General features: G+C 45.4%; 1 protein-coding gene across 2 annotated transcripts in view; it reads left to right on the top strand.

Annotated features, from left to right (window-relative positions):
• The first annotated feature begins 4,319 nt into the window (after positions 1–4,319).
• Positions 4,320–19,687, top strand: part of CUNH1orf185 (chromosome unknown C1orf185 homolog) — a 29,455-nt gene continuing 14,087 nt past the window's right edge. For both annotated transcript variants that reach the window (XM_078156623.1, XM_078156624.1), the window contains exon 1: positions 4,320–4,449. In XM_078156623.1, coding sequence (XP_078012749.1) covers positions 4,437–4,449 — 13 coding nt within the window. In that variant the 5' untranslated portion in view covers positions 4,320–4,436. The remainder of the gene's footprint in view (positions 4,450–19,687) is intronic.

A 19,687-nucleotide genomic window follows, 5' to 3' on the forward strand; every position in this document is an offset into this window, starting at 1 on the left:
CTATCTACTTATTAATTCATTCATTCATTTATTCATCTATTTATTTATTCACATTTATTTGTTTGTTTATTGCTTATTTATTTATCTACCTACTTATTTATTTGTTTCGTTATTTATTCTTTTGTGTGTTTATTTATTTGTTGCTAGGCAATGGGGTTAAGTGACTTGTCCTAGGTCACATAGCTAGTAAGTGTCAAGTGTCTGAGGCCAGATTTGATAGCACCCCTACTTTAAAAAGGGATAAACTGAGGCTCAGAATAAAGCACCATCCAAATGTCAGCTCTTATTAGCTTTTACAGGACAGTCATTCAAATGCAGGGCCTCTGACTCCAAATCAATTGCTTTTTTCTACTCTGCCATGTGGCTTTTCACATTAAAATGAAGTGATTTTATTATTGGTGTTGTAGGTCAGGTAAAAAAGATTCAAACCAAATCAGTGATGACAAAGACAACTGCTCCTGGATTCCTGTCGCTTGAGTCCTCTGAACAGGCAGACCCTCAGAAAGATTGCCCAACTTACAAATACCTTTGGGGGAAAGAAGAGTTAGTGGTTCTTAGAAATGGAAGGGAATTTGACCTCAAATCCGAAAGGAGGGCAAGTGCCTACAAGAACAAAAGACTCCTATTTCGAAATATGGTCTTGAAATTGCCTCTTTTTCAAGGAAAACAAGCAAACAATGGAATCAGAAAAGCAACTGTGCCCCAAAGATGGTTGGGAAGGAAAAACGTCAGCCCAGCTTTCATACAAACAATGGTGTTTTTGGTGAGACAAGCAAGAAGTATAGAGAAACAGAATAACATGAAGGCCAAGCTGCAAAAGGAATTGGAACGTGCTCCAAGTAGGCAAATAAGCCTGTCAGCAGAAACCCTGCTCCAGCTTGCCACAGCAGACCTCAGCGGGTTGGCTGGAAAATAGTGGTGACTAAAAGAGGCATCTTTAAAAGCCCCCCTAAACACTTTAGCATCCACTGTAAGAAACAATCAGGGGATCAGAGGAAACTCAGAGAGCAATCCCAAGCCCTGAAAGAAGGATGCCCTCAGCCTCAGACCTTTGAAACCAATGAGAGCAGTGAGGCAGGCTATCAGAATGTGGAAACTGTATAATCTGAGGATAGTCTACAAGGAGCCTTGCAAATCAGTGGATTCAGAAAGAGCCCCAAGCGTGGAGGATGAAGGAGAGCCAGAGAAAGATGAAATTGTTCTGAAAGCCCTGTGTGGAAGATGAGGGTCTTTAAACAGTTCAGCTAATGGTACCAGTACTTGGAAGGCACAATCAAGATTTAAAAGACTTTTTGGACATTCCACAAAAATGGGAAAGGGTCTTCCAACCTCACTAACCTCCATGAAAACAAAATCAATGGTCATCCAAAGGACCCAAGGATTTTGTCAGGCGAAGAACATTCACACATTAGTCATGGCAACTCTAAAGACCCTTGCAGGAGACAGAATAGCACAGAGTCAAGGGATATCATTCAAATTCTTTCAAGAAATGAAGGCCAAGAAGCTAAAGCATCAACTTGAGGCTTTATTCAAGAAAAACTAAAATTCTTATTTAAAGTGACATGAAAAGACAAAGAACACAGGGTGAAAGTTTGGTCTGTCTATGTAAGGGCACCTTTAAAACTTCACAAAAGAAAGGTAGAAACATTTCAAAGGAAAACTGACAGACTGGTAGACTGAGATGTAAGTCAAACAGACCCAAGAGCTCCCAAAAGAAAACCAGAGGTGGGCCCAGGAGCCTCTGAACTGGAAGACGCAGGGAGGATATCTCAAAGGTTAAGGTTGGAGGAAGGTGGGGGGAAAAATTCATGGAACAAGGTGCAAGCTCCATCCACTGGCTTGCTCTGCAGTCAGCTTTATACTTTTATTATCAGATCACACTTTTTTTTTTCAGGTGAGGCAATTGGGGTTAAGTGACTTGCCCAGGGTCACACAGCTAGTAAGTGTTAAGTGTCTGAGGCTGGATTTGAACTCAGGTCTTCCTGACTCCAAGGCCACAGCTCTACTCACTGCACCACCTAGCTGCCCCCAGACCGCACTTTGATAATTCAGTTATGATACAAGAGAAATTGACTGCATTTATTGAGACATTCATGACAGAAAATGCCAGCCACGGCTTGCCAAGCTTACTGGAGTCTTGACAGCTCTTAAAGCTTATTCCTTTCCATTGGAATCACAACAGGCCAACTCTATTAGAAATCTGGGGAAAATGCGGAGGCTTATACCGAATTTGCGGAAAACAAAACATCCATTTCCCAGCGTTCTCCCAGGTGATTTAAAGTGGAGAAGCAGAAAACCTGTTGAACTCGATGACCGTGACATGAGCGTGACCAGCCAGTACCAGAAACTCCTTCATGACAGTGAGAGGTTATCATCTGACTTGTTGCATTTCCCTGGGTTTGCTCCTTCGAGTGAGCCAAGAGACAAAAGTGTGATGCTCATGGAGGTGGCGAGATGACCCAAGTCCCTCAAGGTGAGCCCCTAAGCACGTGGAGCATTTATTTGTTTGAGCGTCTGGTATATGCTGGTATCTTGGGAGCATTAGGAGGGGTCTAAGCACAAGTTGTACAATGTTCAGACTGTGTCTGAGTTTAGCCAACGTTAATTAACCCTCTATCCAGCCAACTGTTTCCTTCACAGTAGTAGCTCAGAGACTGTGCCAAGTGATGGCGGACATAAAGACAGGTAACATACCACCTTGTTTTCATGGAAGTTACATTCAGGTAGGGGTCTAGGACAAAAAACAAAAACATGATGAGTACGTTGGAGAGCTGCAAAAAAAAAAAAAAGGCACTAGGCAAGGCCCTGGGGTGAAAGTTTAGGGAGAAGGGAAGAGAATCATGGAGAATGTGGCATTTGAGTCTGGCATTAAAGGACCGACGGGAACTCAACAGTCAGGCAAGGAGAGGACATTCTTGGCATAGAGAATAGCATGAACAAAGCCTTGGAAGTGGGCAAGGGCAATGCAAATAGAGGGATGGGGCATAGTCCAATTTGGTTAGAGCTTAGAGGAGGTGGAGGAGTGAATGGTGGTGCCATTGATGGAAAGATGGCATTGGAAAGAGAACAGATCGGTGGGGGAGGGGCTCAGTTTGGATTGTCTTGAGCTGGAGGGGCTGAGATGTCCTATGGGCAGCTGCAGATTTGACCGTGGTACTCAGAAGAGAGGTCAGGGCTGGCGGTCATCAGTTTGGGGTCATTCTAAGATAGGCTCAGCCTCCTCCTTTAACCCAATTTTTGATTACTTTCAAACCAGACACTTTCCTGCCAAACTGAACTCGTTCCCCAATCTCATTCGATATCCTTCCCGTCCAAGCTGCCCATGGTACCTGACATGGGCTCCCTTCTCAGCTGTCTAAAAAATCTTTCCTTCCTTCAAGGCCAAGGTCAAGGCCCACGTGCATCATGAGGCCTTTTCTGGTTCTCCCAGCTCAAAGTGACTGTTTTCTTCCTGGTACCTCCCTCTGCTGCTTTGCCTCCCCCCTTTTCTCCTCTGCCGGCTCTTCCTGTGTTCTAGGCACTCTGCTAAGCTCCTTGGCTATAGAAACAAGCAGGCAGGGCAGTCCCTGCCCTCAAGGTGCTTCTATTCTAAATGGCGCAAGACAAGACCCAAAGGGGAGCTAGAGGGGACAGGAAGGGTGGGAAACAGCATCCCCTGGAGATGTCTAGGAAGGTCAAGAAGTAAGGAATGGGCCCCCCAACCAGAGCCCAGGGCTTCTTCCTGCTAGGACGACTCTAGGTACAGGAGTCAGAGATGGCCAGGAGGTCGAGCTGGCTAGGGATCAGGTTACCTAGCTTTTGGGTCACTCTCAATTGTTGGAATTTAGAGAATAAGCTGTTTGTGGGCAGGGATTTTCACTCTTCACGTGCGCAGCCTCTAGCCCAGCATACCTCACAAGTAGGCACATGATCGAATTGTTGAGTCTGCCCAGAGACAGCTACTGAAGCCCTGGTGGTAAAGGGGCTTCCAGCCCAAGATTCTGTCCCTCGTAGGATCCTCTTGGCACTCAGGAAGGGTGAGGGAGAGCATGAATTACAGGTGAAGAGGGCAGAGGAGGAGCCATTAATGCCCCAAAGAGCAGGACAAGCTGAACCCTAAGGTCACAATCCAGAGACTGAGTGAATCAGAGTCAGGAAGGGAGGAGAGGAATGATAAGCTTACTTTTGAACAGGTTTGGAGATTTAGATGCCTGGGGAACAGGCTGATGGAGCTGCTGTGGGGAGGGGACTGGTGGAGATTCTATGGGAGGAGCTCCCTGTGTAAAGAGAGAGGGTTCTGGAAGCTGAATGTGGTTGCTAAGGGACAGAATAGAAAGAGAAGGGGGCCAAGCCTAGAGCTCTCCCCTGGGGCTGAGCTAAGAGTCCTGGAGTGGAATGGGTAACCTGGGAGATGTAGGCAGCATCCCTCTCCTGACCTACAGCTTTCCAGCAAAGGCATGGTGAGCCCAGGTAGGAAATGCTGCCCAGAAGATTCCTGCCCAAGTATGGGTTGGATTCAATGTCCTCCAGTGCCCTTTGCCAAGTCTATGCCCCACCCCAAGGACAAGCAGAGGGGGTCTGTAGGACCAGCATCCAGCATCTCCAGTTGTTAGAGCCTTCCCCTCCAAGCTCACTTTACACCCATCCTACATAGATCCTGATGCCTCCCTGACAGGATGTAAGAGGGTCCTAGAGGGTCTCTCTTTGTATGCTGGTACTACCAAGGTACTTAGCATAGTGCAGGCACATAGTGAGTGCTTAATAAATATTTGTTGACTGACTGTCACTGCATGAAGCCATATCCAACTGTACTGGAGGAAAATGATTTCAGCAGCTGCCAGTCAGCTTGATTCTTCCTGTGTGTGAGGTGGGGTGGGCACTGCCAGAGGCCCTGAATGATGCCTGCCCCATCCTGATTTAGGTGGCTCTGTCAGCCTCAGTTTCTTCAATGGTAAAATGGGATAATAATGACCCCTACTTCCCAGGGTTGTTGTGAGGATCAAATGAGATCATATTTGTAAAAATGCCTGGCACACAGTAGGTGCTTAATAAATGTTTGTCCCCTTCCTTCCTCTGGAGGGATGGATTGAAAAGCACTTGGGTAGAGTTATCACTGTCCCTTCTCTCAGACGTACAGAGCTCCCAGAAGCTGCTACCCATATTCTCCTGTCTAGGCAGACAGAAATCTGGTCAAAGGGGGGAGCCTCACAGAACAGAAGGAGGTGAAAGAAGCTCTTGAGATAGAGTTCCAGACCTGGGGAGAGCCAAGGCCACCTCCCCACACTCAGTAGCTACATCTCACCTCTCTGAGCTTCAGAAAGGATTTTGTGAGCTGCATAGTTATCCTGTCTAGCTTAGAGCAGAGAGCGCCCCTCCTCCTCAGCTGGGGCTGAAGGGGCTAATGATGAGCTCCACTCTAGGCTGGCCCCAGCCATCCTGTACAGTACTTACCAGGGTCAGGGCTGGAGGAAGCCTGTCACCTCCTGAGGGGGTTGGGCTCCCCATTCTCAGTCATTGTTTTATCAAGGCCCTAGCTGGGCTGGTGGTGGGGTTGCGGGGGGGGGGGTGAGACACAGTTATTTTTGAATCTAGTCTAGGATTCTCCCCAAGGAGGTAGGTAAAAAGGCATTCAGTGCCCAAATGTGAATCAGGCGTAAGCCAGATCCTTTATGCCCACACAGAAATCCATAATAGGGAGTCATGGCATGTGCTAACAGAACAACTAGAAAGGAATTCAGCAACTTCTTATTACTTGCACAGTCGACTGGGAGGTTAATATTCAAGCCTCGCTGGTGCCTCAGACAGTATTTGTAGGACCTGCTGGTTAGCCACGTTATTATGTTTCACCGTCGTGGGCATCGTCTGATCAAATAGCCAAGCTTTCTGTCAGTCTCTCTCTCCCTCTCTCTCTCTTCCTTCTCCTCTTTTCTCTCTCCATCTCTGTCTGTCTGTCTGTCTGTCTGTCTCTGTCTCTCTCTCTCTCTCTCTCTCTCTCTCTCTCTCTCTCTCTCTGTCTCTTTCTCTCCTCCCTTCCCTTCCTCTCCATCTCTGTCTCTTTGTCTTTCTGTCTCTGTCTGTCTCTGTCTCTCTCTCTGTCTCTGTCTCTCTGTCTCTGTCTCTCTCTCTGTCTCTGTCTCTCTGTCTCTGTCCATCTCTGTCTCTGTCTGTCTCTGTCTCTGTCTGTCTGTCTCTCTTTCTCCCTCCCTCCCTCCCCCGCTGTCAATCATGGCGCCTCCTGCTGTCAATCATGGGCACTGTCCAGCTGAGGGCACTGAAAGATCTTCAGACCTCCTGATCTTTCAGGACTCACAGGTCACTTGCCTGGACACATCTCTCTCAGAGTTGCTGCTGGGTTACCTCCTCAGGGAAGGAAATGCATAAGAGGGAGGCAAAAGCGGCCCAGAGCCCTGGTACAGTTCCACTCCGTGTGGGCCCCCAGGACCACTGTGTCAGGATAAAGATCATCCTCTCCCTCCCCTGCTGGAATCTCATCTTGCCTCTTGGACGACTGCTTCCAAGGGAACAACGGCCACGACCATCTCTTCTTTTAACAGGTGTGACACTCCTGTGTCATCAGTTCTTCCAAATCAGTGACTAATTAGGGGACTCTCTGTGATAAATCATGCAGAGCAGGAAGCCTGTCCCTTGAGCTCTCAAATGGTCCACTGGAAACAGGCAGAGAATGACTGGATATACTCTGTGTGTATGTATTGGTGGGAGGATGGCAGGAGGATGAAAGGGACTTACAACTGTAATAAATAATTTCATGAATATGCAAAGAAGCTATGATTTTATCCACATGGAGATCCCTTGTGTGGGGATTTCCTCCACCTAGTAGATGCCAACCTTTCTGTGACTTTATAGAATAGTCCTAGGGAGCTCCCCTGAGCCACAGAGAGTTTGAGTGACACCACCCCCCCCCCGGGTTATAGAGCAATGTGTGGCTGAAGCAGGCTTTGAACTAGATGGTCTTTTTTTTTCTTTTTTTTGGGGGGGGGGTTAGGCAATGGGGTTAAGTGACTTGCCCAAGGTCACACAGCTAGTAAGTGGCAAGTGTCTTAGTCCAGATTTGAACTCAGGTCCTCCTGACTCTAAGGCTGGAGCTCTACCCACTGCACCATCTAGCTGCTCCTGACATTCTTTAAACTTAAATCCATCAGAATCAGTTTATCTTGTATCAGAAAATAGTAAAACTTTCTAATCCTGGCTTAAAATGGTTAGCACTTGGTAATGGTGGTGGTAATAATGATACTAGCTGACATTTATGTAGCACTTTAAATTTTGAAGATCTTTTCAAGTATTATTTTACTCTCATCAATTCCACAGAATTTTAAAATAATTCCTAAGTTAATTCATGCTTTTAGAAATTCATTAATATTTAGGAAGTCTTTTGCTTTGTCTAATCTAGGGTTTCTCTAGATCTCTCAGGGGAAAAAAAAATTCATTTAAGGTAGATGCGGCATCATGTACTGGAATGAGAACTGGGATTAGTGTTCAGAGAGATGTGTTCACATAACAGATACTTGCTTGCTGTGTGAGCACAAGCAAGTCACCCAACATCTCTGAATTTCATTTCCCCATTTGTAGAATAAAAATATGTCTGTCTCAATTACTTGTTGTGATAGCATGCAAATCTTAAAGCAGGATCTCAATGCCAGCTCTTATTAGCTTCTCTTATATAGCCTTGACTGACTGCCATAACAAGAAATAATTTTTAGTAGCCCAAGAGCAAATGGAGTAGATAGCCCTGAGTGTAAAAGAGTCTCATGAGGTCCCTAAAAATACCAATCGAAGCTGTGCTGTACAGTCTGTTTGCTCAGGCGTGCAGGGCGACGTGAAAGGGCAGATGCTGCAGCGGGGAGAAAAATCCGGTTGCTTGGTTCATAAGGTTGCTTGGCAGCACCCTACCCTGGTGCTAGCTTGGCCTTTCTCCTAGGTCCTCACCACTGAGCAGTACAGAAAATAGAAGAGAGGAGATCTCAAATCCTTTTTGATTTTGTTTATTCATTGTATCTTATTTATATCATTGTCTTTTCTTTTTTACGTCACATTTGTTTCATAATACATACTTGCCTGCCCTCCACAGGGAGATTTCCCTTAAAACAAAGTCTAAAAAACAGAGAAAATAACAACCAGCATTTATTATAAGCATGTGTCAGGCACTAGGGTATTGGGATACAGAGAGAAAAATGAAATAGTCCTTGCCCTCAAGAAGCTTACATTCTAACTCAGGAGACACCATGTATGTATATACATGTATTTAGGATATCTACAAAATGAATACATGATAGTTTTCAGGAGGGAGGGCACCAGCAGCTGCGGGAGAGAGGTATCAGGAAGGAAGCAGTTCAGCAAATCTAACCAATACTTCCTGTCTGGAGAACTATGTAATGTGCTATACCTGTATTCCCCCACTTCTGCAATGAAAGCAGACTTTTCAATAATTTCAAGTGCTAATAGAAGGAAGAGTGTGAGTGCCAACTTAGGGCATTAGGCATTAGCATGGTACAGTGGAGAGAAATCTAGATTTTGGAGGCAGAAGACCTGGGGTCAACACCTGTCTTTCTGTTTGACCTTGGGCAAGTAATTTTCCTTCTCTGGATCTGTTTTCCTCCTTTGCAAAATGAGAAAGATTGGGGGTGGTGCTGAGAGAGGAAGGAGGGCTATAGAGGTGAGGTTGAGAAAGAAAGAGAAAGAAGGAAGAAAAAAGACAAGAAAAGAAAGAAGGAGGGGAGAAAGGAAGGAAGGAAGGAAGGAAGGAAAGAAGAAAGGAAGAAAGAAAAGGAAGAAGGGAACAAAGAAAGAAAAAAAGGAAGGAAGCAGGAAGGAGGGAGGGAGGGAAGAAAAAGAAAGGAAGGAAGGAAAGAGTTGTATAATGGGGAACTTGCTCCATCTTCAAATGTATAGAACCACTTGGGGAGGCTAAGTGAGCCTGCTTCTGTAAATGTGTGATGGTGTGTAATGGAGGACCCTGCTCTCCATTTTACAGTATGTGCCATTATTTCATAACTGTTTCCTGACTGCTTACCACACGGTGAAGAAAAGGACGTTTGACTGGCTGCTGGGACGTAAATGGATGTGCATTCAAAAGGCCCTAATCAGCGGCAGTGAACCATCCCTCCCTCTTACCTGGCTGTGTTTGGGTGAGGAGGCAAAAGCTGCTGCCAGCCTCCCGGTTGGGAGAGCCAGTACTGACGGCCTGCTCTTTCCAGTGAATTGCCACGTGGCCCACAGACACAAGGCCCTGATGTTTCTTCTGCCCTTGCTGCGTCCACTCTGTCCTGCCTCCGGTGGAGTCTGAGGAAGGGAATGGACTGGATTGAAACGTTTCGAGCTTTGAAAGGTTGGCAAAGTCACTAGAGGTATCAGACTAGGCATCCGTGGCAGGGGTTTTGGACAGCCAGGAGAGAAAAGGAAGAAAAGAGGATCATTGAAGTATTTTTTGTTTTGCTTTGTTTTTATTGGTTTTTTTAATGCACACTGGAGAACAGAAGGAAGGCCAGAAGGAATCCGAGACAAGCTGGACAGATTTAAAAGTTCCATGTTAACTTTATTATATAAAAGGAAAGGAAGCTGTATGCAACAGAGAGCCCCAGTTTTCTATGCAGTCTCTGTTGTGGATGTAGAAGTGCTCATTTGAATTTGTATCTCTTAAGGTCATAATAAAAATTAATAAAATGAGGAAGTTAGATTATATTACCCTTAAGATCCTCCCATAAATGCCATGCTCTCTTCCTGCTTATTATTCCAACGACTTTTCAGCTGCCTTTTGGAAACCAGACAGGTAACACCAAGAGTAACAAGGAAAGAGCTTTCTTCCACTAATGCCATCATGCCTGCTCTAGGCCTTTCCATTCTTTCGCCCAAGCCAGGGTATCCAGCAGAGCAGTTTATGAAAGAAGTGAGCTCAGCTCTAACCTTCTTCCCATCACAGAATCACAGAATTTTGGAGCTGGAAGAAGGTTTAATGGCCATCCAGCCCAATCCAGAGCTGAACAAAGACCCCTCCTACAATATCCCTGAGAAGACCTCTGCCCGCAGATCTCCTCTGGCTCCCCCATTGTCTCCCGCAGAAGCCAATCTGCTTGGGGACAGCTCTCATTGTTAGGAGGCCTTTCCTGACATGGAGCCTCTTTGCGCCCTCCTCACCCCTCATTCTGGTTCTGTCCTTTGGGGCCAAGCAGAAGTGGTCGATTCCTCCTTTATGTGGCGGCTTTTCTGGCAACTGAAGAAAGCTCTCACATCCTCCTGGAGCTGTCTCTTCTCTGTGCTGCACCCTCTCAGTTCCTTCAACCTGTTGTCAGATGGACTCAAGGCCCTTCCCCATCCTAGATTATCTTCTGTTTATCATTGGCTTTCTTAAACCATGGCACCCAGAACTGGACACAGAACTCAGGACGAGGTCTGAGGAGGGTAGAGGACGACAGAGCTGTCATGCCAGTATTCCTGGAAGTTCTGCCTCTCTTAGGGGAAGGGGAGAGAATAAGCATTTATATAGTACCTACTGTGTGCTTTACAAACATTATCTCATTTGATCCTCACAACAGCCTGAAGGTAGGTGCTGTTATTATCCCAGTTTTGTATCTTTCAATGCAGCCCGAGATCCATTAGCTTTTTTTTGGCTGCCACATGGGGCTTGTGGTCCATTAAAGCCTCCAGCTCTTTTTCATATTTCACAATCTGGCTGCAGTCCACATTCACTAATGTCACCTTGCTTCCTCTTTGCAAACCCTGTGTCGTCGCCAAACTGACCTACTTACTACTCCTCATATGTGACCTTGCGTATCCTGTCTGCACGCCTTTGTTTAGGCTGTCACTGCCAACCCGGCTGCAGTCCTTCCTCATCTGCCTCAGAAAGTCCCTGGCTTCCTCCAAAGTTCAGCTCAGGGGCCCCCTTCTTACGAGAGACATGTCCTGATCCCTGCTAGGGCTACTGCGTTCTCCCAAATGAAAGTGCTTTGCATTGGCTTTTTGTTGAGAGAGGGGAGTAGTGGATAGAAAGTTAGTCTTGGAGACAGGAGATCCGGGATCCCCACCCGGGACCTGTACTACCTCTGGGACCCTAGACAATTTACTTGACCTATCATTTCCCCAAGCCACTCTCTATCACTATAAATTGCAGGCAGTTTCATACGCTAGAATATAAACTCCTACAGGGGAGGGACCAGGTTTTTTTTTTCTCCCATAGTACTTTTTTTTCTGAATTTTAATATTTTCCTCAATTACCTGTAAAAACAATTTTAACCTTCATTGTTTTTACAACTTTGAGCTCCATATTCTCTCCCACTCCCTCCCCTCCCCCATCATTGAGAAGGCAAGCAATTTGATAAAGGTTATACATGTGCAGTCATGCAAAACATATTTCCATATTAGTCATGTTGTGAAAGAAAAACCAAGAAAAATGAAGTTTAAAAAAAGCACAACATTATGCTTTAATCTGCGTTCAGACTCCATCAGTTCTTTCTCTGGAGGTGGATAGCATTTTTCATCATGGGTTTTTCAGAATTGTCCTGGAACTTTGTATTGCTGGGAATAGCGAAGTCATTCACAGTTGATCATTGTACAATATTGCTGTGACTATGTACAAGGTTTTCCTGGTTCTGTTTACTTCACTTTGCATCAATTCATGTAAATCTTTCCAGGTTTTTCTGAAAACATCCTGCTCGTAATTTCTTATAGCACAATAGTATTCCATCACAATCATATACCACAACTTGTTCAGCCATTCCCCAAGGGGATGGGCATCCCCTCGATCTACAATTCTTTGTCACTATAAAAAGAGCTGCTATAAATATATTTGTACATCAAGGTCTTTCTGCTTTTTTAAAATCATTTTGGGATATATGCCTAATATTACTGGATCAAAGGGCATGCACAGTTGCATAGCTCTTTGGGCAGAGTTCCAAATTGCTCTCCAGAATGGTTGGATCAGTTCACTACTGTACCAGCAGTGCATTAGTGCAAGGACTATTTCCTTAAACAAACAACAAATAGATTTCCCTTTTCTCACCAACTGCCTGGGTGCTCCTATATTAATCAGTCAATACACCTATATTAAATGTCTACTATCTAGCAGGCATTGTGCTAAGCACTGGAGATACAAAGAAAGATAAAATACAGTCCCTGATCTCAAGAAGCTCAGAGTCGGGGCAGCTAGGTGGTGCAGTGGATAGAGCACCGGCCCTGAATTCAGAAGGACCTGAGTTCAAATCTGGCCTCAGACACATAACACTTACTAGCTGTGTGACCCTGGGCAAGTCACTTAACCCCATTGCCAAGCCAAAAAAAAAAAGAAGAAGAAGCTCAGAGTCTAAAGGGGAGATGACATGTCGAAAACTATGCACCAAGAAGCTTTATAAAGGATAAACAGGAAAGAATCAACAGAGGGAATGTACTAGAATAAAAAGGGATCAGAAAAGGCTCCTATAGAGGGTGGAATTTGAATTTGGACTTGAAGAAAGCCAGAGAAGCCTGAGATGAGGAAGGAGGGTATTCCAGGCATGGAGAAAACCAGTGAAAATACAGGGAATTTGGAGATCGAATGTCTTTGTTCTAGGAATAGCAGGAGGGAAGAAGAGACATGTTTATAAGCATCTGGGAATCCTAGTAGAAATAATCCTCTTTTCAAAGAGCAACCTGAATGTGGCAGTCACTCCCCCAACCAGGCTGTTTATTTTTTTTCCTCTGTTTGAACGAAGCCTTCAACTTCCTGAGAAGGAAATTTGTGCTGAGTTACACAGGAAATGGAGGCACCTTGCTCGTCACTGTTAGCTGCAGCTGCCAGTGTTTGGAGCAGAAACTTGCTTTCAGTTCTTATTGATCATCCGGAAATAAGAGGATTCGTGGTCTCCAATCATCCCTCCCTGTGTTAAAGGACTGTCTTTCCCCGAGGATTAGAGGCAGTGCTTGGAGCAGAAAAGAACTCACTCTACCTTTCGTTTTGTTCTATCCAGAACATATTTAAACCAATTTATTCTTTTCAAAAACTGAGGCAAAAAAAGAATGTAAACTAATTTAGTTGTCTTTTAATCATTGAAGGATCTCTTTGGAAGGTATTGCTATCTTTCTATACTAATGAATAGTGACAAAGCCCAAAGCAGATGGTTTGAGAAGAGCCAAAGTCCTTGCTTGTGAAGTGCCCCAGACTGGCTGCTTGTCTGCAAGGTTTTGCCTGTGACCGCAGACGAGAGGAGAGACACCTCTAGTGAGTACCAGCAGACTTGATTTACCTGAGGTGGAGAATAAATAAGTGAGAGTAAGTTCTTTTCATAATCCTGTATGGAGGATAACGAACATTTTAATGCTACCCATGATAGCTCCTTCTCTGGATCCTCCTCCAGATCACAATTTTTTTTTAAAGTGAGGCAATTGGGGTTAAGTGACCTGCCCAGGGTCACACAGCTTGCGAGAGCTATGTATCTGAGGTCAGATTTTCATTCAGGGCCTCCTGACTCCAGGGCCGGTGCTCTATCCTCTGCACCACCTAGCTGCCCCTAGATCCCACTCTTTAAACTTAGGTGTCCCTTGGGGCTCTGTCCTGGGCCCTCTTTTTTTTAGTGGAGGGGGCCTTCTTCTCTGCTGCTTCTGTGCTGTTTCACTCGCTGATCAGTTCCAGCTCCCGTGAGTTTAATTGACATCTCTATGCTAATGATTCTCAGATTGCTTTGGTCTGCCCCGATCTCTCTCACATCTCCAGCTGCCTTTCGGACATCTCGAAATGGATGTCCAGTAGACTCAATATGTCTTTCCTTTACAAATGCTGTGTCTAGGCTTAGAGATCTAAGCCTTCTGTTTCAGTTAACTACCTTAGTTTAGGAGTCAGACAATGTGATACACTCCCAAGATTCTCTCTGGCTTGGAGGTGAATTAATTTGGTCTAGAATGGAAGGTAGGCTATGGAGGGCAAGGTCAGTGTTCTCCATCCACCTAGCACAAATTCCTATTGTTTCTACGCATCTGTCACTAGCAGAGCCCCAGAGCCCCAGTGCTATGACTTGGGCCTCTACTTACACTTCATCAGAATTATCTATTTTATCTTTAGTGATTGGCTACATCCTTTATTTGGTTAAGAATTCTTCCCCTAAACATAATTGTAAAGATGGCTGCTGTTGTCCAACCATTTCAGACTCTTTGTGATCCCATTTGGGGTTTTCTTAGCAAAGGTATTGGAGTGGTTGGCCATTTCCTTCTCCAGCTCATTTTACAGCTGAGGAAACTGAGGTAAACAGAGTTAAGTGACTTGCCTGGGGTCACACAGCTAGTAAAGTGTCTGAGGTCAGATTTGAACTCAGGGAGATGAGTCTTCCTGACGCCAGGCCTAGTGTTTTCTGCGCTATGGCGCCACCTGGCAGCCCCAAATTGTAAAGATGCCTCCATCCATTTTCCTCCAACCCTGTGAGCTCTTAGTTGCTAAATCCACTCATCTCAACTTTTGTCTGCCTCCATCTCTCTGTAGCATCTGAAGCTGTTTACTTTTCCAGAATAACTTTGTATTTGTTTTATCTGCTGTCTGGGTACACTCCGCCTAGCTTCTCTTAGCTGAGGCAGTGTCTGTGAAAAAAGCACTATCAGCCTGGCTTCATCAAGGAGGAGCTTTAGCCGCTATTTTCTGGTGGATGAAGCCAAGGTGGCGGCTGGCTCTGAAGGGGTGGGCACGCTGGTGGATGAAGCCAAGGTGGCGGCTGGCTCTGAAGGGGTGGGCACTCTGGTGGATGAAGCCAAGGTGGCGGCTGGCTCTGAAGGGATGGGCACGCTGGTGGATGAAGCCAAGGTGGCGGCTGGCTCTGAAGGGGTGGGCACGCTGGTGGATGAAGCCAAGGTGGCGGCTGGCTCTGAAGGGATTGGCACGCTGGTGCAAATGATGAGACCAGCAAGGCTATCAGAGCAGCATGTCTCATGAGAGGCAGGCCATGGAGGAAGTCATGCCTAGTGAGCCAGCAAAGATGCAAGGACCAGTGAGAGTAATGCAGGGACATCCTCTGAAGACATCAGAAGTGACCCCTCAGATAGTCTGGACCCTAAGCCAGACAGATAGACCTGATGAGGAGACCACATGGGGAAAACCTCTGTACTCAGTCTCCCCATTGACAGTATATATTTGTGGTGGCATTCCATTGCAAATATGGTTTCTATACTACCTCATTAAATACCTTTGCTTTGAATTAATTATCTCACGACTGGGAAGAGAAAAAGAAAACACTTAGGAAAACCTTGTTATCACCACCTAAAACATCTCTCTTTTTACAAAACGCCCCTCTCCCCCAACATATGGTTGGATCAGTTCACAACTCCACCAACAGCCCATCATTGACAGATGTATGAAAACAATAGGAATTTAGGCTAGGTGGGTGGAGAACACTGCTAGGGCATTCTGAACAAGCCCCTACAATGTAGCAAGCACTCCTTCTCACACAGCAGGTCCAAAGGACCCTCAGGGTCCATGAGCCCAGCTGACAAAAGCCATGCAGCATACTTCAGGCTAAGATTAGGTGTTTCCTTTTTTTTTTTCTTTTGGTGATGCAATTAGGGTTCAGTGACTTGCCCAGAGTCACACAGCTAGTAAGTGTCAAGTGTCTGAAGTCAGATTTGAACTCAGGTCCTCCTGACTCCAAGACTGGAGCTCTATCCACTGCACCACCTAGCTGCCCCTATGTATTTCCTTTTCTTTCTTTTTTTTTCTTTTTTTTTAGGCAATTGGGGTTAAGTGACTTGCCCAGGGTCACACAGCTAGTAAGTGTCAAGTGTTTGGTCTGAGGCCGGATTTGAACTCAGGCACTCCTGACTTCAGGGCTGGTGCTCTATCTACTGCGCCACCTAGCTGCCCCTATGTATTTCCTTTTCAACCCCTACTTCTAGGCTAGAGATCACAGCTTATCTAGTTTAGGGTTCAGGTAATCTGACACATTCCCATGATTCTCTCAGCTTTGGATGCAAATTAATTTGGGCCAGAATAAAAGATAGGCTAAGGAGGTAAGGCCCATTCTGCATCTGTCAGCAGCAAAGCCTGAGTGCCTGGGTACTATGTTTTGTCCAGTGAAAACCTCAGTGTATAAGAAGGAATACTGTTGATTGTGGGGGCGAGGCAATGTGGAGGGGAGGAAGAAAAGGGGAGAGAGAGGGAGTCTAAGCACCAAATATCTCTGATAAGAGACTGATACTCCACTATGGCTTTTGGGCCACAAGAGCCATTATCCATTAGACAAGTGGTTATAGCATAGGAATAAACTGTTTTCAAAAAAAAGAATTGCAAATGATTAACAAACACATAGAAGATCACTCCAAAATACACACACACACACACACACACACATACACACACACAAATAAATGCAAATTAAAATGACTCTGAGGTTTTATCTGACACTCAGCAAATTAGAGAAGATGACATAAGATGGAAGTAGCTAAACGAAGTAGGGACTGTGGAAGGCCACTGCAGAGCAATATGCTATGGACAGAGCAGAGAATTATTATAACCCCTGTGGACTCCAAACCTACTACCACGTTGTACCCAGCTGGCTCTCTCTAGGTGGATGAGGGCTGTTGGAGCTAGAACTCTTTTCCCCAGTGTATTAGCTATCCTGCCCAGCACTGAGTCATCTGAATGACAATGTTTAGACTGATTGACAGCTCCACCAATGTGCCCATCTTCCTGAAGCCATTCCAATCTTGGCTAATTCCTCCTTTTGCCACCATTGCCTCTTTGCTAAGCATGGGGCAAAACCTCAGAACTCTTTTAATTTGCATTTATCTTTTATCATCCAAACCCCACAACAACAAAAATAATAATGGCTGGGTTTTTTATAGTACTTTTATGGTTTGCAAGGCACTTTATAAGTATTACCTTACAACAACCCTGGGAGGTAGGTGCTGTTACTAGTCACTTACTCAATAAATATTAAGCACCTACTATGTGCCAGGCACCCTGTTAAGTGTTAGAGATAGAAAGAAAGGCAAGAGACAGTCCCAGCTCTCAAAGAGTTCACAGTGTAAGGGGGGGGGGGAAACAAATGTAAATAACTATATACATAAGATATATACTGAAAAAATGGGGGATAATCACAAAGGGAATTAAGGAAAATTAGGAAAGGCTTCCTGTAGGAGATGGGATTTTATTTAGGATTTGAAGGAAGGAAAGGAATCCACGGGGCGACCATGAAGAAGGAAAGCATTCCAGGCATAGGAGACAGCCAGTGAAAATGCCCAGAGTTAGACAACGGAGTGTCTTGGGCAAGGAACAGCAAATTACTGTGTTGTGTTACAGGATTGCGGCTAGGAGTAAGGTGTAAGAAGACTGGGAAAGTACAAAGGGCCTGATTATGTGAACGGAAGCCCTTGCATTTGATCCTGGAAGTCATAGGGAGTCACTGGGGGTGGGGAGGTGGAATGACAGATCTGTGCTTTAGGAAGATCGCTTTGGCAGCTGAGTGAAGACGGACTGGAGTTAGGATTAGGTTTTATAAATGAAGAAACTGAGGCAAACAGAGGTTAAATGATTGCCCAGGATGATACAACTAGTAAGTACCCGAGGCTGAGTTTGAACCCAAGCCTTCCTATCCTTAGCTGCCAAAATCACTACCTTTAAACAGCAACAATGATTAAAATAAAACCAGCTGTGCCCCTTAAACTCTTCATTTTCTTTCTAGTACTTTATAATCCCTAGAAATACTTGTTCTATTCCATTTGTTTACCAAGGATTCAATGAAGTGACAGTGTATAACCAAGAAGATTTGCCATTAACAAATGATATTATGGAGAGGATGTATTACTCAGGGGCAAAAGATAGCCACTAAGCAGTATGGTGGTGGTATGCAGGAATGTTCTGGCAAGTGTTTAACAACTGGCTTTCCAAATGTACACAGGACACAGTTTTAAGATTAATCTGCATTCTTAATACTTTCTCCATCAACCTTCTGAAGTCTAGGCATCAACAAAGCAGTAAACCAAGCCCTGATTTGTAGCATTTGCTGATTTCCAAGGTATATATGCTCATAATGAAAAATTACATTAAATCAATTTTTAAAATTACCAACTGGCTCTTAGGTTGTTATAGGCTTATAGGAAGACAGGTTGTGACTTTATAATTAACCAGCAAGGGAGCATAGTTCATCATTTGCCTAACAAGGGGTTCTACACTTGAGCCACAGCCGCACAGACTCATCAAAGTCTCTCTAACTCACGCACAAGGACTTTCCTCATTACTCCCACCCCCTAGCAAGAAGATTCCAACTGACAAGGATGAAATCCCCCCTTGACCCAGGGTCTGTAGTCTAGGGATTACGAAGCGCTATGCAACAATGTAAAATGAGATAGCTCTCTATTGATCACACCCAGGCTGCATTCCCTGGCTCAGTCTTGCCCAACCACACTGCTTCTTCATGCCTCAGGAAGAGAAGTTTGTATGTAGGAATGGGGGGATGGAGAGGATAGGGCAGAGAGGTACATGCTCTTGTATGGTCTGGGACCCCTGACTCTGCTTGGCCCTGGGGGGGAAATCTGTCATCCCATCCTGACTCTTCTACTCTATAATTCACCATGGCAGCAATGCCTTTTCCATCACTCCAGCCTTGGAGCTCAACTCTCCCCTTTGTTCCCAGTCATTGCATGGGCCGCGTCACCAGGACCATGGCATTCCACTTCCCCAAACCCAGTGCTGCTCAAACACATGCCAGGCATCTCTCTGGCATGAGAGACCCCAGAGCCTGGTGCCCAGAGTCTCTGGCTTCTTGGCCTCATGACCGGCATGGAGCCTCAGGCTTCCCCAGCGCTATCTCTTCCGCTGCTCCTGGCAACGAAATCAGAGGGAGGTGAGGGCAGAAGGAGAGGAAAATGGGAACCTCAAGCAGAGCTTCCTCCATTCTCCACTATCACACTTACCTCTTCCCCATCAGGAAGTCTAGGGACCCATCTAAGCCCCATAAGGGTGAAATGCCATTTTAGAATAGAATAGTATCATTGCAGTGCCAATAATTTGATTTGTGTCCGCTGAGGGGATGAATGGAAAATGGCTGCTTCACTATTGCCTACAAACACACCATGTCTCCCCCATCCTCAAAGACCCCTCACCTGATTGGTCCATTCTCTCTAGCTATCACCCCATTTTCCTCTTCTCCCTTGTAAATAAACTCCTCTAGAAGTTGGCTGCAGCTAGTGCTAATTCTTTCATCTCTCTACAATCTGACTTCTGACCTCAACATTCAGCTGAAATTAGTCTCTCCAAAGTTACCAAATCCCCCCACATCCCTGCCAATTCCCCTCTTCCTAAATTTCCTCTTGCTGTTGAGGGTATCCCCCAGGCTCACAATCTAGGGGTTACCCTTGACTCCTTTCTCTCTCCCTCACCCCCCCCCCATATCCAATCAGTGCCAAGTCCTGTTGCTTGTACCTTCATCACATCTCTCAAATATGCCCCCTCCTCTCTTCTGGAATGCTTCTCACCCCCCCCACCCCCATGTAGGCTTACATCACCTCATTCTTGGTCTATTGCAATAGCTGCTGGTGGGTCTTCCTGAACCAAGTCCCCACCCACTTCAATCCATCCTCCATTCACCCATCAGTGATCTTCCTAAAGCAGAAGTCTGACAATGTTACATCTTCCCCTCCATTCACCTCTGGTGGCCTCCGATTGATCTCCAGGATCAGATATGGAACCTACTGTTTGGTTTTTAAAACCATTTATAACCTGATCCCTTCCTACCTTTACCATCTTTTT

Source organism: Phascolarctos cinereus, unplaced genomic scaffold (assembly GCF_003287225.1).
Source record: "Phascolarctos cinereus isolate Bilbo 61053 unplaced genomic scaffold, phaCin_HiC Scaffold_5;HRSCAF=322, whole genome shotgun sequence".
Lineage (NCBI taxonomy): Eukaryota > Metazoa > Chordata > Mammalia > Diprotodontia > Phascolarctidae > Phascolarctos > Phascolarctos cinereus.